At 41.7% G+C, this 25269-nt stretch overlaps 1 protein-coding gene across 1 annotated transcript in view; it reads left to right on the top strand.

Moving 5' to 3' along the window:
- The window catches only part of LOC124546089 (histone acetyltransferase type B catalytic subunit), a 69700-nt gene that overhangs the window by 22030 nt on the left and 22401 nt on the right, over positions 1-25269 (top strand). Inside the window, exons 2-4 of the mRNA XM_047125011.1 lie at positions 861-932; positions 1028-1103; positions 18505-18628. Coding sequence (XP_046980967.1) covers positions 863-932; positions 1028-1103; positions 18505-18628 — 270 coding nt within the window. The 5' untranslated portion in view covers positions 861-862. The remainder of the gene's footprint in view (positions 1-860; positions 933-1027; positions 1104-18504; positions 18629-25269) is intronic.

Genomic DNA, 25269 nt, shown 5'->3' with positions numbered 1-25269 from the left:
GCTAATTAGATCAAACCATACATGAGAGAGGTATCAATACTGTCTTTTTTAATGATCAACCAGGAGTAGAGGTGGAGTAGTAGAGGTATACTTATTCTAATTTATTTCCCATTAGCAAATAATAAAAATACAATAACTGAAATTTTACTTCATTGTTAAAGTGAATGCATCAACAATGTGGTTTTCAATTTTGTTAATTCAAATAAAATATAAATTTTGGAGGAAGTGAGAATTCCATCAACAATAATAGATTATTGAAAATTGCGGCTACGCTATTTCATTTCTGATCCTTAAAAGTCACAGCAGCATCAAGATGAATAAATTAGCAGTAACATTACAAGAAATTCCTCAAATAATAATTTTTTCTTATATTGAATTAAGAACATTCATGTTCTCGATTACTGTTGTAAGTATTATTATTGGGGCATTAAGAGGTTTGTCTTATCATTACTACCATTACCATCATATTCATTAGGTGCGAATGATGAATAATTAATGCATAAGAGAAAACTTATTAGAACTCTATTTCATCACGCAAGGGAATTTCTACAGCTTCTGAATCTAAATTGCTATTTTTGCATAGTCTGTACTTGACTTATGCACTGGTGTTGAATTAATCCTCATGGTTTTCGATACTGTGACAAGGAGAGTTGTGGATACCTCTCTCTCTCTCTCTCTCTCTCTCTCTCTCTCTCTCTCTCTCTCTCTCTCTCTCGCCAATCATTTATTTTTGTGTGTAGGCTAATTCTTTGCGAATTATTTGTCTTTAAACACATGTTGTTAGAGATTGAGATTGTTATATTACATGTGCAATTTGCTATGTATGTTGAATAATTTTTTAGCAATGATATTTTTTCCAGAAATGAATTCCTTTGAGAAGCCACTCAATCCATTCGTTTGTAGCAGTAATGATGCACTGGAACTGAAACTTGGTAAGTTATTTCACAACAGGTTTATACTGAATATAATTTATTGTTCATAAAACCTTGTTCCTCGTCAGTAATACAGTTACATTTGTGTTTTTAAGTTCGGAGCCCAGAAGACTTGGAAGATGATGATGCTTCAATGAAACCAGAGATGACTCATCAGGTGTTCGGAGATAAGTAAGGGGAAACAGATTTTTATTCAGTTGGTTGGAGATTGTCTACCACAGTGTTTTCCATTGTGAAACATTTCCTGCACTCACTGCTGTATTTGAACCATTCATTGTCTCTTTGCATTGCTGTTCGAAGCAAAATGCCTTAAGATAGCAAAAGAGAATGATCTATAATTGTTTTAGTTTCAATTCAGCTGTTGCAACTCGGTGTAATAAGGGGCATGGCTTCAGAAAATTCACTAATCATACCACCAGTTTCCTCACTTGCATCATCCCTGCATTTTTAGCACAAAGTGCTTCTTGAAGTACAGAACAATGAATCCCGTCTGTTGATAGTAATTTTTTGCTTGTTCGTGATCTTTAAATTCCTTCTGCATGGTGATGCAATGTTAAGTACCAAATTTGCAGTACCCATCAGTTATGTGACTGTATAACAAATAATAAAAATTCTCAATCTTCTCTTATTCTCGTGCATTTTTAAGGGCTTGTGACAAATGATCATTAGACTGCTTCTTTTTGTGCAAACATCAACTACGCATGTGAACTAACTTTAAACCACAAACAAATAGCAAATGGTAAACTGCTGGCACCGTGATTGTGATGACTTGAAGAATGTTGTGCCAAATGAAAAATACCACACTGCTACGCTAAATGAAATGTTGTGCTGTGCTGGGTATTTGCGAGGAATACTGAGCAATGCCGAGGCAGGCTGTGCCTTGGCCCACACATTAGGCCCGCATGAAATTTGTTTTGCTGTGGGTAATCCTGATATATGGCTTTGGTTTGAACGTTTAAATATATGTTTCAAGTCAAAGTTTGCCATGTCTTTCTCTTTATAACCTTCAAACTATGGCAACAATCTGGAATTGTTGTTCCCGCATTAGAAATCCTGTGACTTGTCATTGATGGGTACATTTAATTATCCTGTCACCTTTCAACATTCAATATCTGTAAACTGATTGACCAGCTTTGTTGATCTACAGTTCGAACAGCTCCAATGTTTCCGTCACATACCCAATGACGGCACAACCATACATGACATGACGTCAGCTGGAACTAGAAAAATAGCTACCACGGTTTCTAGTGGGTGATACAACACTCTTTGTAGAAGAGGAATGAATGTTACGACAAGATTGAAAGCCAATATCATTAAATGTTGGCTTGAGTGGGGCATGTGAAGAAACCTCTGGCTGTCAGTTTAGCCCTTAGGTGCCACCCAATCTGTTCTTACCTGAATCTGACAATGAAATGCTTTTGTGTATCTGATCTTAGAGCATAATAGATACACCCTCATATATTAGATAACAATTTTAAATTTTTACTTGATAATCTTGTTTTTAAGTTGATGATGCTTCAGTTTTATTAGTTAATCATTAATGTACTAATTGTAATGCATATGGTAGTATTATTACTGAAAAAAAGACTTGTATCTCTAAGATCACTATGAGATGATTGAGGGAGTAATAACCGTGTATTGGATTGATGAATAAGTTTATAGTGTTTTTGTTTTGCATGTTGCTCTGGGTTTATTTATCAATTACCATTTTTTATTTCTGGTTCACTGTTGCTATTTGTGTTTACATATAGTAATTTTGTGATCTGGAGATAGTGAATGGAACTGTGGGTGGTAGAAAATGGTGTGCCAGTTGGAGAAATTGGAAGAGTTTCAGACAAATTCTTCTGTTTGAGTTCAATAGATGGGCCACGACAGTGGATCCAGCCAGAAGCATTTGTTCTGTGTTTGGGGATAATGCCATTGGATAGATGTCTCAATTCAACCTATGCCTCTTAAATACTGGGGCCCTCACAAAGTTCAGTGTGGCCCGTGGCACTTACTCGGCCTTTGATGTACCCCTCTGCAGCCCAAAGACTTCTCCCATCTGTCCACTGGAGAGCCCCCGATGACTTGTGTGGTGGTGACAACTTTCCTATCTTCCTGTCACACACTATTCCCCTGGATGTCTACCAAGACGGGCTTTAAACAAGGCAGACTGGGACGCTTTCACCTCTGCTGTCACTGTTTAATCTCCCCCATATGGTACCATCAATGTGGTAGCTGAGGTGGTCACCAGAACGATTGTTTCTGCGGCAGAAAACACGACCCCTTGTTCTTTAGGGTGCCCCCCACCCTCCCCGGTGAAAGTCAGTAGCTTGGTGGTTGCCAGAAATAACTGAGGCCATTAAAGAGCATCGGCGAGCTTTACAGTGACATAAGTGGCACCCTTCCCTAGAGCACCCAATAGTTTTAAAACGGCTCCATGCCCACGGTCGCCAACTTATAAAAAGACAGATAACAGGAGTGTTGGGAGAGGTACGTCTCGCCTTTGGGTGCCATATGTCACCTTCCCAAGTCTGGATGACTGAGACGTGTTTGTGGGTACCAGACCTCGACAGGTGTTACTGGCATTAACATCAATGGTGTGTTATCTACCGATGCAAACTTAATTGCCGAGCACTATGCTCGAGGCTCCGTGTCAGAGAATTATCACCCAGCATTTTGCACCCTCAAACAGCAGATGGAAAAGAAAGACCTTTTGTTCACTGAACATCACAGTGAACCCTATAATACTCCGTTTACAGAGTGGGAGCGTCTCAGCATCCTTGCTCATTGCCCCGACAGTTCCTGGGCCAGATCGGATCCACAGTCAGATGATCAAACATCTCTCATCTGTATACTTGGAAGGATAGACAGCATTGGTCGTATATTTTTGTTTATTATCGCAAAATCGATTTTCGGTCACTTAGTGACCATCTTCAGTGCTAGAAGTTAAAATTTTTTTCACATTACGATCAGAGCGTATAAAACAGAAAATCACAATTACATCTGCATATGAACATAATACTTGTTAGGAACATACCTGTAATATAACTTAAATTAGTAAGCACTGGTGTCAATAAGCTTACGGCGATCACATAGACTGAGGTCGCTGTTTACATGCACTTGTTCAGCAGACCTCGGTGTGACGGGGCTTGACACGCCCTCTGTGACATGTGTCACGTGAAGACATAGTATTACTGGTTTTGCGAGATATTAACACTAAATAACTCTTGTGCATTTGTGAATCGTGCAGTAATTCAAATTTAAAATGTACGTACAACACATAGCAGACAACGGGGGAAGGAAATATCTAAAATACATTGGCGTATTGTTTTTTTAAAAAACAAACTTATAAAACATGAAACAGATCGATGATAAGTTGTCAGAGTGTAAGACATATAAAAGAGCAAAAGATAATGAAAAAGAATAATAAATGAATAACATGGAATGAGGTGTAACAGGTTTTTAAAAAAACATAATACCCCACCATCTGGCGTGGGAAGTTAGAAGTACGACGTTCGTGATTTACGTAAAATGTTACGTTAAGACTAAGAAGTCAAATATATAAAAAATAATAATAGTACGAAACTGCCATTACTTAATAATTACAATGCCGTGAAACACAATGTTCATTACAAAAATGTTTGTAGGTGTGGATAAACAGTTTTGTTATATTTAACCGACATGCTGATGTACGTCTCGTTTGTCCCTTTGGGCAAGCTAGCAGCATTATAACAGTGATTATAGTCTTCCGCATAAGCACTGGGTCAGAACCCATATGTACATTCATAGGTTGATAAAACAGTAATGAAGTTGCCAAGCAACCGGTTTTGAATATTAATAAACTAATTTGATTTTACATAACTTATAGTAGTAGTGGGACCCATATGAAATACAAGCAGACTTAAGAAGTACCTATAATTCTAATTGTGTATTTGAAATAAATTTGAAAATATAAGGCGCGAACAGGTAGTATACATCAAACATCTAGAAACCATCATGAGTAAAGACAGGTAATAGTGCCACTTATACCAAAAATATTCATCGTACTTTAGAGAAATTAAACATAGGCTATGCACGATATCCAGCACTTATTCAAACAGCAAAGGAATTGTTAACATACATTAAAAATAATTACGTAAAGTGATAACCGGTTCGTAGTACTTTGTGTCAACGCCTACGAGATGTCGACTGTAGTAAAATTATGTTCAGTAGGCGTCCGTGAGTTCTGCAAATTACGGAACAAAAAAGGAGCATCTTTTTTTAAAAACCGAAATTAGTAATGTTATTAAAACAAACCGAAACATGTGTGTCTGTGTGTTGAGATAGTTGGAATAGCGGCCATTGTAAGTGTTCTCGTAGCAACTATGACTGAGGCGTTGTATATAAGGGATAACAAGCAACTGACTAGAAGGGAAAATGGAAAACATACATTTGACATTTACAGAAAATCAACATTCACAGATATCATCTTAGATTATGGTTCACAACACCCTGACCAACACAAAAAAGCGTTTTTCCATTTTGCATTTCATCGTATGTTCCGATTACCATTATCTAATGAAAACCATGAGAAAGAGTTAAACATAGTTAAACAAATTGCAAGAAATAACAATTACCCGTTGAAATACGTCATGAACATTTATGAGATGGTATCAAAAAAATATAGTAAAGATAATTTAAGTCAGAATGAGACAAGCGAAACTAAAAATCAAAAATTTATCACTTTGCCTTTCTATGGTCCCATTAGCAATAAAATTGCCAGAGTATTCAAGAAGAGGAATATTAATATAGGTTTCTCGACGACGAACAGACCAGGCGTGCTTTTGAGGAATAACATTCATGAACGCAACGTCTTACGTGAATCAGGTGTTTACAAACTTATGTGTGCCACGTGTAATGCAGGTTACATAGGGCAAACCGGACGAAAATTGGAAACAAGGTTCCGTGAGCACATTGCACTTGAGAGGAAAGATATTGCCGAAAAATCGAATTTCGCAGCCCATCTGGTAGCAACTGGTCATACAACTCCAGATTTGACATTGCAATTGAAGTTGTTGCACAAGGGTAAAAAGGTCGCTTCCTCGACCTTATGGAAGAGATGGAGATCTTTTGTCATAATAAAGCTCCAGATATCGCGCTACTTAACGAGCAAACAATGTCGAGAAGCACACAGTTTTGGGAATGCTTCTCCGATTTCCTATGAAAAAAGTCAACTTGTGGCCAATTATCACAATTAGCAATTCGTAGTCAGTTGCTTGTTATCCCTTATATACAACACCTCAGTCATAGTTGCTACGAGAACACTTACAATGGCCGCTATTCCAACTATCTCAACACACAGACACACATGTTTCGGTTTGTTTTAATAACATTACTAATTTCGGTTTTTAAAAAAGATGCTCCTTTTTTGTTCCGTAATTTGCAGAACTCACGGACGCCTACTGAACATAATTTTACTACAGTCGACATCTCGTAGGCATTGACACAAAGTAATACGAACCGGTTATCACTTTACGTAATTATTTTTAATGTATGTTAACAATTCCTTTGCTGTTTGAATAAGTGCTGGATATCGTGCATAGCCTATGTTTAATTTCTCTAATGTACGATGAATATTTTTGGTATAAGTGGCACTATTACCTGTCCTTCCTCATGATGGTTTCTCGATGTTTGATGTATACTACCTGTTCGCACCTTATATTTTCAAATTTATTTCAAATACACAATTAGAATTATAGGTACTTCTTAAGTCTGCTTGTATTTCATATGGGTCCCACTACTACTATAAGTTATGTAAAATCAAATTAGTTTATTAATATTCAAAACCGGTTGCTTGGCAACTTCATTACTGTTTTATCAACCTGTGAATGTACATATGGGTTCTGACCCAGTGCTTATGCGGAAGCGTACAACCAGTGATGGGACGAATGATATGTACATTATCACGCCGTTAAATATGATAACAAAATTGATTCTCTACACCCTCAAAACTTCTTGTTGTTTTGAATATTATTTAATGGCATATGAATTGTTACTTAGTGGCTTTTTCGTACTATTACTATTTTATATATTTGACTTCTCAGTTTTAACGTAATATTTACGTAAATCAAGAACGATGTACTTCTAACCTCCCACGCCAAATGATGGGGCTATGTTTTACAGTAAGCAAACGTGTATATTTGATGTCATGTATGTATGGGTTCTGACCCAGTGCTTATGCGGAGGACTATAATCACTGTTATAACACTGCTAGCTTGCCCAAAGGGACAAACGAGATGTACATCAGCATGTCGGTTAAATATAACAAAATTGTTTATCCACACCTACAAACATTTTTGTAATGAACATTGTGTTTCACGGCATTGTAATTATTAAGTAATGGCAGTTTCGTACTGTTATTATTTTTTATATATTTGACTTCTTAGTCTTAACGTAACATTTTACGTAAATCACGAACGTTGTACTTCTAACTTCAAACGCGAGATGGTGGGTATTATGTTTTTTTAAAAACCTGTGTTACACCTCATTCCATGTTATTCATTTATTATTCTTTTTCATTATCTTTTGCTCTTTTATATGTCTTACACTCTGACAACTTATCATCGATCTGTCTCATGTTTTATAAGTTTGTTTTTTTAAAAAAACAATACGCCAATGTATTTTAGATATTTCCTTCCCCCGTCGTCTGCTATGTGTTGTACGTGCATTTTAAATTTGAATTACTTCACGATTCACAAATACACAAGAGTTATTTAGTGTTAATATCTCGCAAAACCAGTAATACTATGTCTTCCGTGACACATGTCACATAGAGGGCGTGTCAAGCCCCGCCACACCGAGGTCTGCTGAACAAGTGCATGTAAACAGCGACCTCAGTCTATGTGATCGCCGTAAGCTTATTGACACCAGTGCTTACTAATTTAAGTTATATATTACAGGTATGTTCCTAACAAGTATTATGTTCATATGCAGATGTAATTGTGATTTTCTGTTTTATATGCTCTGATCATAATGTGAAAAAATTTTTAACTTCTAGCCTTGAAGATGGTCACTAAGTGACCGAAAATCAATTTTGCGATAATAAACAAAAATATACGACCAATGCTGTCTATCCTTCCAAGTATACCCATTATCTGGTCGTAGTGCACAGGACACTATGGAGTCGCCAATCAATAATCTCTCATCTGACTACAAGTGACATCTCCTTCTCATCTTCTATCTCCCCCTGCGGGTCCGGGGATAAGAATAGGCCTGAGGTATTCCTGCCTGTCGTAAGAGGTGACTAAAGGGAATCTCTCACATTTTGGCATTTATGTGATGGTCCTCTGTAAGGTTTGACCTCCACTCTTCAAACTTTATCCGAAGAGTGAGCCAATTGGGAAGGGCGCCTTCCATGGTGCACCATGTCCGTCGTGTCTTGAGATCTGTAGCCTGCTTCCGCTTCGTCACATTGCAGTCCTGCTAATTCTTCATCTCTTGGGCGAGGACACCTTCCTGGGCGCGTTTTCCACCATGCACTACGCAGTGTCGTTTTCTGCACCGGCAATGACCATGGACTTGTTTGCACCTGATATCCAGCACGGTAGCCAGTCCATAGTAGCGGGGCCGCCATGTACCTTGTTGGCTGTAGCCCCCTGACAACACAGGGATCTCTCTACTGGTGCCTGCACTGTTAACTCCCCACGTATGTCAAGGAGTAGTTGCTTGTCACCCTGGGGCATCGGGACTCCTGGTAATAGCCATCCTGCCAGGTGGCTTTTGCTGCAGCTGGGTGGCACCCGTGAGGAGGACCCCTGTTCGATGTGGGTGGCAATGAAGTGTACCACGTCATCACTTGCTGGTGATCAAACACCAGCAGTATCTAAGGATTCCAAGTCTCAGTACAATGCAAGGATGTACGACCCTAAATCATTCCCCTCCCTGGCCACACCATGGGAGGAACGCGGTCTAAGGATGGCAGCGAACCTTATTCAACTCGGTAGCTTGTATGTACAAGAACTGATGGGGACTCCTTTTTTTCGAAGAAGCCACAGTTTTTTGGAGAGCATTTAGAGGGCAAGTTCGGGGAGGTGGAGGGCTTGTCCAAAATGCGGTCAGGGTCAGTCTTGATAAAAACAGCATCCTCTGCCCAGTCATGGGCATTACTCACTTGTGACAAGCTGGGGATGTTTCCATTACCATTACTCCCTACAAGAGCTTAAATATGATCCAGGGTATTATATTCCACAGGGACCTTCTTCTGCAGTCTGACAACGAGCTGTGCGCCAACTTAGAGCGACGAGGAGTTCATTTTATCCGGTGCATCCATCGGGGTCCGAGGGATAATCAGGTTGCCACCGGTGCCTTCATCTTGGCCTCTGAGGGTGGCACATTGCCCAAGAAGGTCAAGGTGATAGTCTACTGCTGTGATGTAAAGCTGTATATTCCTCCCCCTATGCGGTGCCATTACTGCTGGAAGTTCGGTCATATGTCTTCCTGCTGTACTTTCAGCATCACATGTTGAAATTGTGGACGTCCATCACATCCCAATACTCCATGTGCCCTGCCTCCCATCTGTGTCAGCTGCGGAGAGCAAACAGTTGTAGTCCCATCCGTTTCTCTAATTCTGGTCGGCTCTCCGAGCCGGAAGACTATACCTGCCCCCATAATGGTGAGGGGCAATTCTGTTCTTGTTGCTCCCACACCACCTACCTAGGGAGCACTGCCCCCCCCCCCCCCCCCCCCCAACCATCGGGGACACCAGTCCCCACTTCTCAACTGGAGAAGCGTAGAGCTTAATCATCCTCAGTCCTCGAGACTGAATCAGTCAAGCCCTCCCAGTCAGAGAAACCCAAGGTGCTGCGAGAGAAACCCAAAAAGAAGTCCCCCAAGACCAAGGGACTTGCGGTGGCACCCACATCACTGCTACCTACAAGCTTTGCTTCTCAGGATAAGGTGCAAATTATGGCGTCCGCTGAGGACCTAGATCTTGCCGCACCCTCAAATACTATGGATACAGACTGCTCAGGAAATAAATCCATGGCAGCAAGTCACACTGGGACATAAACTGTGCCTCATTGAATGTTTCATGCCTTCCCAGCCTCACGACCACATCATCCTCCAATGGAATTGAGGCGGTTTCTTCCACCGCCTGGCTGAGCTACGGCAACACTTGCTTTCTGCATTGCCCTCCAGGAAACCCGGTTCCTGGCAATGCAGAACACTGCTCTCTGTGGGTATAATGGATATTACAGGAACCATAGCGACTATAATAGTGTGTCAGGTGGAGTTTGCGGCTGTCCTGAACTCAGTAGGCAGTGAACTTGTGCCCCTTAAAACCCCTCTTGAAGCTATGGCTATCAGGATAAGGATGACACAGGAAATAACTGTCTGCATTGTATATCTTCCTTCAGATGGTGCAGTACCCGTGAATGCATTGGCTGCACTGATTGATCAACTCCCTAAACTTTACCTACTTTTGGGAGATTTTAAGGCTCATAACCCCTTATGGGGTGGCTCCGTGATTGCTGGCAGAGGCAGAGATGTCGAAAATTTACTGTTGCAGTTCGACCTCTGCCTCTTAAATAGAGGTGCCCCCACACATTTCAGTGTGGCACATGGCACATATTCGGCCATTGATTTTTTTGGTTCTCACCTTCGCTGTACACAGAAGACTTCTGCATTTCGTACTGATCCTCCAGTACTGATGTTACTGAGCGGCCCCTACAGGGAGCCATCCACAAGGCGCAGTCATGGTCTCTAGCCCACGGCTTCCAGTTTCCAGCCATGAAGTCGTGTGTCATGCGCTTTTGTTGGCGTTATACCGTTTATTCGGAACCAGAACTTTACCTTAATGACAATCCACTCCCAGTAGTGGAGACATATCAATTCTTAGGATTGGCTTTAGACGCCCGATTGATGTGGCTGCCTCACCTTTGTCAGCTGAAGTGAAAGTGCTGGCAGCACCTCAATGCTTTCGGCTTCCTGAGCAACGCCAACTGTGGTGAAGATTGCTCTACGTTGCTACAGCTCTACGGAGCCATTGTTCACTCCCACCTTGACTATGGGAGTCTGGTTTATAGTTTGGTTGTGCCCTCAACATTGCATTTACTCAACCCAGTGCACCACTGTGGTGTTCCATTGGGAGCAGGAGCTTTTAGGACGAGTGTGGTGACCAGCATCCTGGTGGAGGCCAGAGTCCCTCCATTGAAGGTTAGACGTGCACAACTGCTCGCCAGTTACGTTGCACAGATTCGTAGTTGTCTTGAGCATCCAAATTACAGTCTCCTTTTCCCATCTACAGCGGTTCATCTCCCTCATTGGAGGCCCAGGTCAGGGCTTAAGATTGCGGTTCACGTCCGATCTCTTCTGGAGCCCATGCCTTTACCAGCTGTATTTGAGGTCCATTCACGTACACCTCCATGGTATACACCTACGCCGAAGCTTCGCCTGTTCAATAGTCCGAAGGACTCTGTTAACCCTGCGACTCTCCGCTGATGGCTTGATGGCTGATGGTCACATTGGCTTCGCGCATGTTCATGGAGGACATATTGAACAGCACTCCTTGCCCGATGGCTGCAGTGTTTTCACTGCAGAGCTGGTGGCCATTTCTCGTGCTCTTGAGTGTATCCGCTCATACCTTGACGAGTCGTTTCTCTTTGTACTGACTCCTTGAGCAGCCTACAAACCATTGACCAGTGCTATCCCCGTCATCCTTTGGTAGCGACCATCCAGGAATCCATCAGTGCCCTGGAATGGTCTAGTCATTCTATGGTGTTTGTGTGGACCCCAGGGGCTATGTTGGAATTCCGGGAAATGAACTTGCCGACAGGCTGACCAAACAGGCTACATGGAAACTTCTTCTGGCTATTGGTATCCCTGTAACTGACCTGCAGTCGTTATTATGCCATAAGGTTTTTCAGCTTTAGGAGAAGGAATGGCATAATCTCAGAACGCACAACAAACTGCGTGATCTTAAGGAGATTACGAATGTGTGGAAGACCTCCATGTGGTCCTCTCGCAAGGACATTCTGGTTGTCTGCCGGCTTTGCATTGGCCGTACGTGGCTAACACATGGCTACCTCCTCTGTCGCGAGGACCCACCTCGGTGTCATTGTGGCTCACATATGACTGTTGTCCCATCTTGCTGGACTGCACACTTTTAGCTGCTCTGCAGCGAATGTTTAACCTACCCAGCATTCTACCTTTGCTGTTGGGCAACAATACCTCAGCAGCAGGTTTAGTTTTACTTTTTATTCGTGTGGGGTGTTTTTATTGCATCATCTAAGGTTGGGTATTTAGCGTTCTCTCTGAGGCTGCCACCCTCCCTCCATTTTAACTCCGTTGCACTTTCTTTGCATTTATTTGTCTTAGGGGTTGTCTTTTCCCTACATGTGTTCATCTCACCTTGTCTTTTTGGGGCGTACATTTTAATGTGTTGCAGAGTGGCTGGCTCATCCGCTTTTATTATTGTGATCAGCCAACCCAGACCATCTGCTCTGTGGTATTAGTACTTCCTTCTACTTTTCCTTGTGGTGTATGTTTTCCCCATTTTTTGTTCATTCCATCCTTTTCCTCTTTAGGTGTGGCGTTGGGTGTCTTTGTACCTTGAGTCTTGCTTGCATCAGGAAAGAGGTACTGATGACCCTGTGGTTTTGGTCCCTTTATACCCCAAACCAACCTACCAACCAATCTTTATGCTAACATAAGGAAGTAAAAGGAATGGTTGAGCTCAAAGAAAGCAGCAACTCCCCATACAAAAACCTGCATCCATACACAAAAGATAATGATACGCATCTGGTAGAGCAGTGATGGTGTGGTTTACTAAGAATTGTTTCCGCAAGATGTAATCAGCACTGCTGACATTTGTCAACAACTGAGACATCTTGCAGACATATTCCAAGAATGATGACTGGGAAGACTGCGTGTAGTAATGTTGTTCCATAATAAAACCTACCCACATTCTGCTAGACAAAAAATGATACAAGAGTTCTGTTGGGAAATCATTCCACACCAACTTATTCACCTGATCTTGCATCGTCAGGTTTTCACCTTTTCTGCTGCTTTCTATCGAACAATCTTCAAGGAACTTCCTTTCCAGTTGAAAATGCGCTCCGAACATTGGCGGTAAGTTCTTTGTCTCAAAACTACAGTTTCTACAGTTATGGAATCATAAAGTTACCCCAGCATTGGCAGACTGTTGTAAATAGTGAAGGAGAGTTTATTATTCATGAGTAAAGTCTCTGTTATGTGTATCAGTTGTGTTTAATGAACTTCAGGAAAAATGCTACAGACTTATGCAGCAGCGCAATAGTTAGTAATATCTTTAAAAGTGTTGTTATTGATTCATGGTACTGAACTGTCATTATTCATGATGTGGTGTCTGAAATGAAGTTTTTTCCATAATGATGTTGCTATAATATTGTAATCATTTTGTGTAATTGGCTTGACGCTTGACACAGTGGGTGATCTGTGTGTTTTAGTTTACAAAGAATAGGTGGACTAAAATTTATTGTTCAGCTTACACTTTTGGAACTGCATTTATGCATTAGGACAGTGCTTTAAATAATTATTAAAACAAGGCTCAGTTTGAAAACTAAATGCTGTAGTCAGTTTCCAATGTTTGGCATTGGCTGGCTTTTGGGGTATGCATAGCAGTCTGTCATAAATGAAGATGGGCTGTGCAAGTATGGGCAAGGTTAGTAATTACTCTCTCTGGTCCCTAACAGAAGCTATAGCATGTGTGCAAAGATGTTGCAATTACTGGCGGTACCTGGCATCATCTATAATCAGTTGCATTTGTTTCATATCTTAAGGAAGCATGTACAAAGGGAATTCAGAAAGTTTTGCATGGTCGTCTAATTATTTATTTTTTGCAAGAGGAGAATGAAATTTTTTTGTGAACATATTTGAAACATTTAGCTATACAATTGAGCCTACTCAATGTAGCCTCCATCAGCTGTGACACATCTGGCCCGACATTCTTTCCATGATGTAAATGCACTTTGGTAAAATTCTGGGGATTGACTTTTACACCATCACTTGACACAGGAAATAAGGTCTTTCTCACTATCAAATGTTTTACTACGCAGGTGGGCGTTCAGACGACCCAAGAGTTAAAAATCAGACGGAGCCAAGTCCGGACTGTAGGGAGGATGAGGAACAATTTTCCAACCCATGTTCATGATTTTCTCCTGCACCATAAGGGCTGTATGGTGTTTAGCATTGTCATTATGGAGAGTGATGAGCTGACCCAGAAGCTGTGGTATGTGGGTCTTGGTGGCACATCGCAGCTTGTTCAGTGACGAACAGTAATGGTCCCAGTTAATTGTGGAGCCAGGTTCCAAAAAGTCAATGAAAATGACACCACACTAATTCCAGAAGGAGGAGGTCATCACCTTTCGGCCTGCTGTTCGTGAAAGTCTTGGTTTCTTCTTTCGAGGGGATTGGGTTTTGCTCTCAGGTTCAGACAAAAACAACCATGTTTCATCCTGGGCAATGACACTGTCAAAACACTGTTTCCACTTTTCAGTAAAGGTCTTCATAAGACCCTCGCACACTTTCTTCCTCACCGTTTTCATTTGTCTTGTCAGTAATCTATGCACCCAACATGCACAGATTTTTCTGTACTCTACTGACTGTACCAGTGATACCTCACTACCCAGTGACAAATGAGTCATTTCAGCAAGCTGTCGTGTTGTCACACATTTGCCATTTTGGATGATTTACTCAATGGTCTCCTCACTGTCCTCACTGTCGTCGATGGTCTACCACATCGTGGATTGTCCAGTGGAGAGAAATTGCCTTCTTCAAACCTCTGCAACCACTGCTGGATACTGCTGTGATCAACTGTGTCCTCCCCATAAACAGGGAGCAACTTCCTGACAATCAATGTGGCAGAGTCATTGCCGTTCTTGAAGAGGAACTCTATCACCGACTGTTGTCACGACCTGACATACACTTCACAGTCCATTATGGCTCACCTACACCAACTTATAGCTAAATGTTCAAAGTATGTTCTCAAAAAATTTCATTCTCCTCCTGCAAAAAATAAAAAAAAATAAGACTACTGTGCAAAACTGTTTGAACACCCCCTGTGATACGTAAATTGTCTTACTCTTATTTAAAAAGTATTTTTCACTTACCACCATCAGAAATCTTGATTGCTTGCAACAAATGCAACATTTTTATGGAGAATAATTAATTAAATAATTCATAATCAAGTTTAAAGTATGCACAATAACGATCTTTATGCTAGTGTGATCTGTCAGTCAGTTCGTGCACCACACCAGATGTGCAGAAGGAGCCCAAGATTGACTGTTTATTTGTGACTGTAATCATGGCTGTGGAGAGAAGGTAGGTTGAGGCCAGGAGGTTACAAAAATGAAAGATACAGTGCAGGGAGAGTTTCCACTTTCCTATGACATACTGGAGTAGATGGTAGTGGGAATATACATGGGACTTGTCGTGCACGTAGGTCTGTTGCAAGGGTATGAGCCGTGGAACAAGTGGTTGGGAGCAGGTTGGAATAGGGACAGATAAGGATATACCATAGTTTTGGTTGTCAGTGGTGTACCGCTGTGGGAAGGATGGAGAATATAGTGGAGAGAATATTTATAATTTCAGTGCACAACAAGGTAACTGAAACCTGTTGGAGAATGCTCAGTCCTTGGGTGATACCAAGTTGGGGGGGGGGGGGGGTACTCCTTTGTAGCTTGGTCAGCAGGTATGTGGGGGGTGGCCAGTGATTGGGAAAATGAACTAAAAGAGATCTGTTTCTGGACAAGAATGTAACTTTGGTCTGTGAAGGACTCTACGATACCTTTTCCATACCTGGAGAGGGGCTGCTTCCCGCCCTAAGGGTGTCGGCATTTGTTTGCTGCGTACAGGCTTGATGATCCTGGGTTTCCTGAACTGGGACTGGTAAGCACTGTCAGTCCTCTACCACTGTAAGCTCTGGGCATGCTTCAGTGACCACCGTGCCACGCAGCGGTGGAATGTTGTGTGTCACAGGGAACAAGGATCTTGGCTTGACCGCCTGGATTGTGAGGATGGAATAAACCCCTATAAAAAAAAAAAAACCGCAGTCTCAACATTTGCTGTGTGCTGATGAGATGCATGGCTGTTGAGGTGGAACAGTCATTAGCAGGTAACCTTTGGGGAACCTGCTGCACGTCAGTTGTATAAGCCTGCGCAGGCATGCGGGGCTCTGTCTGAGTGGACCCTTATTTCCCTAGCTGCTTGTGGGACCGAGATGGAACCCTCGAAATCTTCTTCCGCTCCCAGCGGGAAGGGTGTATTGCCTGGGAGTACTCTCACCACTACATCAAAAAGAATGACAGAGGGTAGTCCTGATAATCAACTTGTCAGTAATGGGAAACAAGAAGTCACGAATCATAATATCTTTGTAGTGGCCAAAAGGAAGGAGGGGACATTTGAAAAAGTGTCCCCCTTCTATAGCCGTAAAGGCTCAGAAGGGTTTGCTATCGCCCTAAAGCCTACGAAGCGGTTGCGAAATGGTTCTTTGCTTGTTGAGACTAAACAGGCAAAGCAGGTGGAACTACTTAAGAAGTCACAGAAATTGGGTGAGTACGACATCATTGTTGAGTTGCATAACTCCCTTAAGTCCAACAAAGGTGTGTTAACCTGCCATGATATTATGGGCATAGGCGTTCCTGAACTCAACTAAGAATGGGCACCACAGGGGATAATAGATGTGGAACAAAGGACATGCAAGAATGATGGAGAGATTGAGAAGACTGCCACCTTTATTGTGACCTTCAATTCTCTGATGCTACCTGAACATGATGGGTTTCCTCAGACTTAGGGTTAGACCCTATGTACCTAACCCTATGCAAGGCTTCAAATGCCAGCATTTTGGCCATACAACGCTGAGTTGCAGAGGCGAAGCAACTTGTGGGAAGTGTGGAAAGGCAGCCCATTAAGCTGGGACTGACTGTCCATCTCCATCAGTTTGCAATAACTGCTCTGGGAGCCACCCAGTCTGGAGCCGAGCCTGTCCTGTTTTTGCAGAGGAACGCAAAATTCGGGAAATCAAAGTGACCAAGCAGATCCCCTATGCAGAAGCCAAAAAGGACTATCAGGCAATGAAACCCCCTGTCTTTGTCACTTCTTATGCTTCCTTGGTGCAAAAACCTGTGACTAAGGTTGACACTTCGACTCTGACAACATCCAGCGTGCCATTATCCACCAATAGCAGCTGTACTTGCACCTGAATGTGCCAAAGCAAAGTGAAAGACATATCGATCTAGGCAGCTATGGTGGAAGAGACCAGTAATGCTTTCACAGTGCCCAGCCCGAAGGCAACTCCCAAAGCATATTGCCTCTCAACGCCTGTTTTCGGTTGTTCTGTTGGGTTCCCTGACATTGTCCTCAGGATAGGGCTCCCAGAGCAGTCTTCAGTTTATTATGTGGAACTGTTTGCTACCCTGAGAGCAATGGAGCAGATGAGACGGCATTGTGACAAAAAATTTATCTGCTCCGATTCTCTAAGTGCCCTTCTTGCTGTTGGACAGATGTACCAAGCATATCTGATGGCGCAACAGGTGTTGGATGCTCTCCTCCTCTTGCAAAGGCCAAACAAGGAAATCCTCTTTTGCTGGGTTCGAGGGCACATAGGCATCCAGGGAAATGAACTTGATGCTGCCGCTGCTGCTGCTGCTGCTGCTAAAAAGGCTTGCTCACTTCCCCCTCCTGCTCACTGTTCAGTACCTCTGTGGACTGTCACTTCATTTGTGATCAGGAAGGCCATATGTTGGTCGGAGTCTCGGTGGCTGGAAGTGAGGAACAATAAACTACATTCCATTAAGGCTTCAGTGCGACCCTGGATCACCACCTTCTGCTTGCGACGGTGTGAAGAAGTAGCCCTTACTCAGATTAGTGGGACACTGTCCATTTGTACATGGCTTCCTCTTACATCGGGAGGAGCCCCCAGTATGTCAGAGATGTGGGGCACAGCTGTCAGTATGACATATTTTAACTGAGTGTGTTATATATGAGGACCTGAAGGTTGAACTGGGTCTCCCACAGGATCTTCCCTCTTTTAACTGATAACGAGACCAGTGTTGTTCGTGTCTTAAGATTTTGTGTGGTGTCCGGAATTCTCCTCAAAATACTGGATCTCTCACTATTTCTAGGTCGCCATCCAGCCACAGTTATCTGTCCTTTTTTAACATCATCTTAACAGGTATTTTATCCATGATTTTTAGTTATTCCACTGTGTCTCACTGGGATTTTATTCTGGCCTTTTCTCTGAAGCTCACCTTCTTGGGATTGCTTTACAATTCCTGTGGTGGGATGAAACGTAGTTATCCAGTTTATTGCTCTCCTTTCATAGATTTTCACAATCACCTTCGGTGTATTGTTATTACCAGGGTGCTTATGACCTAACTGTTCAGTACCCTCCATCATAAATCATAGATCGTCAGGGATTACTACTCACTGTAGATGTGATCATCATGGGTGGCTAAGCTATACTGGTTTCATATGTTTTGCTTCCTGTTGTGATTTATGTTTAAGTTTGTATGATGCTTTGTTACCTAGTGCAGTAATCAGACGGGTACTAACACTTGTTTTTTCCTTCATATAGTGAATCAATATTTGGATATAGAGATCTCAAAGTAAAGCTTTATTACACAGCTTCAAAATTGACAACATACTTGGGAATGACTTACAAGGAGAAGATTGACCCAGGCAGGAGTGACGGAATTTGTGTAAGTTACATTATGCGTTATTGCAATTTATACTTAAAATTCTTTCCATATTGCCAGGACCTCCCCCCTCCCCCCCCCCCCCCACCTCCTCTCTCTCTCTCTCTCTCTCTCTCTCTCTCTCTCTCTCTCTCTCTCTCTTTCTCTCTCTCTCTAATGGCTTTAAACATGCAAAGAATCAAAGTAATAAATATCTTGTTTAGCATCTGGTGTTGTGATCAGTCACCTCAGCTTTCTTTCAGTTGTTGAATTGAGAGAAAACTGTTGACATTTGAAATTCTATAATATTTTGAGTGAGGAAATGTGACATTGGTGTAAGCACCGTACACAATGTTTTGATAATGATAGAATTTGAAGCAAATTTTTACAGAATAAAAAAGTCAAATTAAAAATATTATAGATCTCATTTTGCTGATCACATTATATTTTTTATTATGTGATAATCATTTGTCTAATTAAATGTCATGGCTATCATAAAATTATTTTTGCAGAAAATGAGGTACAATACACACTTAAACTGCTGACCATTGCCATTGGTATTTGAGATGTAATGGAATTATACAGAGTGTCCCAAGAGGAATGGTCAGTATTCAGAGCTATGCTAGGAATGAAACAATCATTCGAAGGAAAAAGTCTAGTAAACATGGGCCCTAAAATGCATAGCTTAAGAGCTGTCGTCACTTTTTTATCTTTAATGATGCGAAACACATCTTTTGTAATGAACAAGCACTCGTTGCTCTTAAGATATGCATTTTAGAGCTCATGTTTACTACATAATTTTGTCTTGTTTTGAGCCATACTCCAAAATGCGGGAAGCAAAGGATTTGAAGTAGAAAAGATTTGTTTCGTAGTATTGAAGGTATACACTTTAGAGTCGATGTTTACTAGACATTTCTGCTTCTAGTGGTCATTCCTGTCATATCCCGAATATTAGCCGTTCCTCCAGGGACACCCTGTATAAAATCAGGTTTCTAAAACTTTGGGAGGCCAAGGTTGAAAAAATCATTGTGCTGCAAATAGATACTGACATCTTATAAATAAAGGTAGCAGTTCCCTAAGGTCAATATGCAGTCCTGAAAAGGTTAGGGACAAAGATTGTTGTTAAATACATGGTGCCAAAATAACCAAACGTGTGCATCACAAGAAGACAGATAGTAGCTTGAGATAGAAAAATCTCAAAGTGAACCATGATCAGAGCCTATCAAAAAAAGTAGCTTTAATTGAAAGTTCCTAATGTGAGAACTGTTTTAATGGATGGTAGGTAAATTATCATCCAGTTACGTAGGAAGCAGCTCCTGTATGGTGGCCCACCAATGTGAATGAGAGACAGCTCACACTTTCATAAGTTATTATTCTTTCTCCACTCCCCATCCAGGCTGCATCCTCCACTTGTTAGAAGAATTGTTTTCTCTATGAAATTTGTTTTCAAATCTACCAGAATAAATAAGTCATACATGAACAAGACAATATAATTTCAAAAAAGGCAAACCATGTCAAATTTTTATGAAAATTGAGGCACAAGAATGAAAATGGCCGTTGGTTGTAGACAAAATGTGGCTTCATAAACATTGTTTTAGTAACTGCTGGCAAAGTCATAGTGTGTGAGAAATATTTTCAAAGAAAAGCACCATTTTACATTTAATTATTGTTAGGCAGGGCATTGCCATATGGGTATGCAGTGTGTGGCAGTGCTACACTACTAAGGACACCAGAGGCTAAGCATTTACTGCCTTCCCTCCTGGTTTCTCGAGTGTAAACTTTACCATGATGCCACACTGGCCAGGTTCTATTCTTAAAGAAAGTGCAAAATTTGGAATGTGATGCAGACTTATTGAAAACTGGATCTGTTGTAATTGTGAGAGAGGAATACAATGTAAACTACACTACTATCAGTACGTATATTAAAAAGCTACGTGTCATTCTGCATCTATAACTTACCGACAAAGTACTTCTGAATTTACCTGTGAGTCAGGGCTTGGACAGACTGTGGGATGCCTTCTGTTGGTAAAGAGCCAAAAAGAAACATAATCAGTCATTTCAGAAAGAATGGACCAAAGTTTATTCTTTTCCTACTCAACTATTGCTTATTTTTTCATTCAGTTGCAAATGGTGGTGGAAACACAATATTCAACATAACAAATGTGTGAAAAACCGAAAATGTTACAGAACAATAATCTGTGTTTGAAGTAAACCCCCTTCACACACACACACACACACACACACACACACACACACTTACACTTACACTTACACTTCATTGTTTCACTAGTGATTTATTTAAATTGTTCCTATAAAAAATCTCCTGAAATTGCTGTTTCCTGGGAATAAGACCTTTTGTTAAGAATTTGCGGAAAGAATTTGTGTGCGCATGGTGAAACTACTTTACATTTCATATATTTTGTCACGCAACCCATCTTATTTGAATGAGATGAGAGTGAGGATGCAGCGATAATCAGTCCAATGAATGACAGTAATTTCTCTATATGCTAAATGTTACCCAGTATAAATGTCAGTAGAATTATTTTGCATTTTAAGATTGTTAGCAGCCCAAGTCTGGCCACTGAAACTTGTAGTGTAGTAAGATCTTATTAATTTTTGTAAGTACATTAAATGTACTTAAAAGTAGGGACCTGATGGGTTTAGTACGTGGTTAACATTTCGTTACTAGTGAATTTAGTACATAGATCGACAGTATGTCAGGAGTGCAACCATTATTTAGAACAATGAACAAGCTGTAATAAATTCAATGGAGATAGTCTAGTCCTATAAAGAAACATCTGCAGAACTTATGTCTGAATAAATCTGCAATGAGTCACCTGAGAATGCTGTGAAAAATGAAAAGGATGAAGGTATCTCTTATCTTTTCTTATTTCAAACCAGCTCTGATAAAGTAGCTCATCTGCATACAATTTGCTGTAAAATAGAATATATTGAGTAATTTCATATTTTTGTGTTTTGAGGCAGAGTTTGCCACAATTAGACTTGTCAGCAAGAAAGAACACTTCCAGAGATCAAAATTCAGTTGCATATTGAAGTTCCCTAGTAAGTAAATAGTTTGTAATTTGATCAGTTTCTTTACTTTTTGTTGAAGTACTATTGTTCAGTAATATTTTGTTACTTTACACATTTGTGTAGTTCTGTAAGTTAAATAGTGTCAGTTGCTGCCAGTGTGCCATACTGTTTGTAACAAAAATAAAAATATTGGAATATTGGTTTTTCTTTTTTCGCCAACAATTGTAAAGGCATATGGAGCTGCTACTGGACAAGTGACAGTGCATAGAGTGACCATTGTGGCAGCATTCAGTCACTACCTTTTGGAACACAATTAGGGAACATTCCAAGTATGTGGGAAATCTGGGGTGGAGTAACAGTGATATGAATTAGATTAGATTCTCACCATATAGAGGAGGCAAAGAGTGGCAGACAGGCACATTTAAAAGAAGACTAAATTAATGAACAGAGTCTTTCAGATTTATAAAAACACATTCATACATGCACAATTAACACACATTTGACCACTGTTGGCTCTGGCCACTGTGGCGTGACTGTGGCGAGTTGTGATCTTGGCTGAGATGGATAGTGGGGGTACAATAGTTATGGGTATGGGGAGACAGAGCAGGGTATGGGCAGGGAAAAATGATGCAGTGCTGCCTGTGGGGAGTGTACAGGGGCATGGGGGGAGGGGTGTCAGTAGAGGAAAGAACTTTGCAAGTGTGCTGGGAGGACCGAAGGTACTTGTGTGCCTGGAGAGAGAGTAGGGAAGGTCATAGTGGTTGGTGGGAACAGGGACTAGTCTAGATTGAGTCCGGGGTGGTTATGTGAATGAAGGATATGTTGCAGGGACAGTTCCCACCTGTGTAATTCAGAAAAGCTGATGTTGGTGGGAAAAATACAGAATGTACAGGCTGTAAAGCAATCATTGTCATTTGACACGCTCTGCGACTGGGTGGTGTGGCTGTGTAGGCCACGGTTTGGCATAGAATGCTCCATAGTGTTTGCAGTTCAGTTGGTAGACCAAATAGCTGCTTTCACAGGTAGCCTTGCCTTTAACAGGATAGGCGATATCTGTGACAGCACTAGGGTAGATGTTAGTGGGAGGATGTATGAGGCAGATGTTGGATCTAGGTCTTTCACATGGATTTGAGCAGTGGGGCAAAGGGTTAGGAGCAGGGGTAGAATAGGGACGGACAAGGATATTGTACAGGATGGATGTGTGGTGGAATAACACTTTGGGAGGGGTGGGGAGGATATTTATCATTTCACAGCACAATGAGACATAATTTAAAACATCATTGGAGAATGTGATTCATTTTCTTCAGTCCTGGATGCCACTAAGTTATGAGTGGGGGACCACGCCATTAGGAATTTCCTCCCTCCACTCTACAGGACCTATAGCTTAAACAGATCTACAACACAGTTACGAACCTTCCTACAAAAGCTTCAGTCATTTCCAAAGGCCTCGCCTTGTGCCTCATTCCCAAATTCAGTCGAGCTGGAATTGTTACGGAACTCAGCTTCTCCCTTTCCCTACAGTGTAAACACTTTTTCACCACCTTCCTTGCCAATCAGAATGAATCTAAAACCAATTATGAACCCTGTCCCCCTCAATTTACACCTCTTATCTAACAGTAATCTTCTACTCCTCCCCCCCCCCCCCCCCCCCCCCCCCCCCGCCCACACACACACCACACACATACACAAAATGATTCCTTGACATTTTTTCCAGTATTTCTGTATCTAGACTGCCTTACCATCAGTCCCTATCTCCGTCAACATGGAAATCCTCTCACATTTACAGAAAGAACTGCAATCCATTTCCTGAAACCTAGTCCCACCTGACACTTTTATCTGCTGACAAAGGATCCACCACTGGTGCTATGAAGCTTAGAGATTACCTGGGTGATGGGCTCTGCCATCTCTGACATGTCCACTTACAAGCCCTGCCACTGTGACCACATTCCCCAAATCCAGCTCCTCATGAAATCCAGAATCTCTGCTCGGCGACGTATCGCCCTCCTCAACCTTGCTGCTCACTGCATTCATACCATCCGTATGCTTTCTAAGCTGCATAAACCCAACACACAGGACACCCCATTGTAACAAGTACTGTGTGCAACACTAACCATTTCCTCTTCTGGGTCTCAGTTCCTGTTTGTTTACTACCCTGTACCATGCTCGGTAGAGTCAGTGCCACCTCCCTCTACAGCAACATTCCCAATACCCATGGCCTTGCTGTCATTGAACAGTACCTTTCCAGGTGACCGATTGATTTCAAACCTACAACCTTCTTCCTGACCACCACCCATGACCAACTATATCACACAAAATTGTCTCCCTTGAAGGAATCACTTGCGAACAACTCCTCAGTACAGGCACAGGCACCCACTGGCACCATCCTACACCAACGTATTCTTGGGCCATGTAGAGGAAACCTTCCTAGCCATGTAGAATCCCAAACCTCTTGCACAAATCATTCATATCTGGATCAAGGGTGAGGATGTCCTATCCACATTTCCCCAAAAGCCCAATGCCTTCTCCTCTATTTGCTTCACCTGGTGGTCCTCATCACCCTCAATTTCAACATCTACCTCAAAGATGACTTGATCAGCACTCTTGTTCACATTGAACTCACCATTTTGACTGCTGCTACACATTCCACATCATGTAGTCCCTTCCAAACTGCCTAGCTGCCCTTGTTGTATCTGCAGTGACAAAAAGTCCCTGTCCAAATATGCCAAGGGTTTCACTGAGTCCTTCATGGATCAAAATTAACTTCTCCATATACATTGAGACAGATTTCCCTTGCCTTGTCTCCACAGTCACCTACCATTTCTCACATACCCACTGATCAGCAATACACAATAAAGTGGCACCAAACCCCCTCCTTCCTCTTTCGTGACTCAGTATCACCAAGGACAGAAGTAAGTGAATCATGTTCTCCACCAGGCATTAGACTAGCTCTCATTGTGCACTGAAATGAAAAATATCCTCCTCCACCCTACCCACAGTAGTATATCGCTGCCCACCCAACTAAACAGTATCACTGTCTGCCCCTTTTCAACCCCTGCTCCTAATCCTGTGATCCATGGCTCATGTACTTGTAAAATACCTAGATGGAACATGTCTCATACATCCTGCAACTACTACCTACTCCAGGCCTGACTCAGACACCTCTTACCTGACAAAGGGAGGCCCACCTGTGAAAACAGCCATGCAATCTATCAACTTAACCACAAACACTGTAAGACATTCTAAGTGGGTATAACCACCAACAAGCTGTGTGTACACATGAATGGCCGCTGCTGAACAGTGGCCAAGAGGCAGCTGGACCACCTACAGGGTGGTGCATGAAATGTGTTACCATTTTGTTTTTGAATATAAACTTTGTCAATACAATCTGAAAGGAACATATACTACAATGAAGAGCCGTCCATGGAGATTTGTTCTAACTCAGCACATGCTCAATATGTCCACCATTTCGTTTCCTAACTTCCTTTAAACGAACACTGAAGTTAGTGATTATACTACGGCACGTCTTCTGTAATTTCACTGCAAGCTTGAAGAATAAGTCTTTGAGCTCCATTAAATCACGTGGATTGAGGTCTGGACTATTGGGGGGCCAATTTTGTCCGTCATTGAAGCGA

Source organism: Schistocerca americana, chromosome 1 (genome assembly GCF_021461395.2).
Source record: "Schistocerca americana isolate TAMUIC-IGC-003095 chromosome 1, iqSchAmer2.1, whole genome shotgun sequence".
NCBI classification, from domain to species: domain Eukaryota; kingdom Metazoa; phylum Arthropoda; class Insecta; order Orthoptera; family Acrididae; genus Schistocerca; species Schistocerca americana.
Note: the sequence above shows the minus strand (reverse complement) of the source record. Positions and strands in the feature narration are given on the sequence as shown.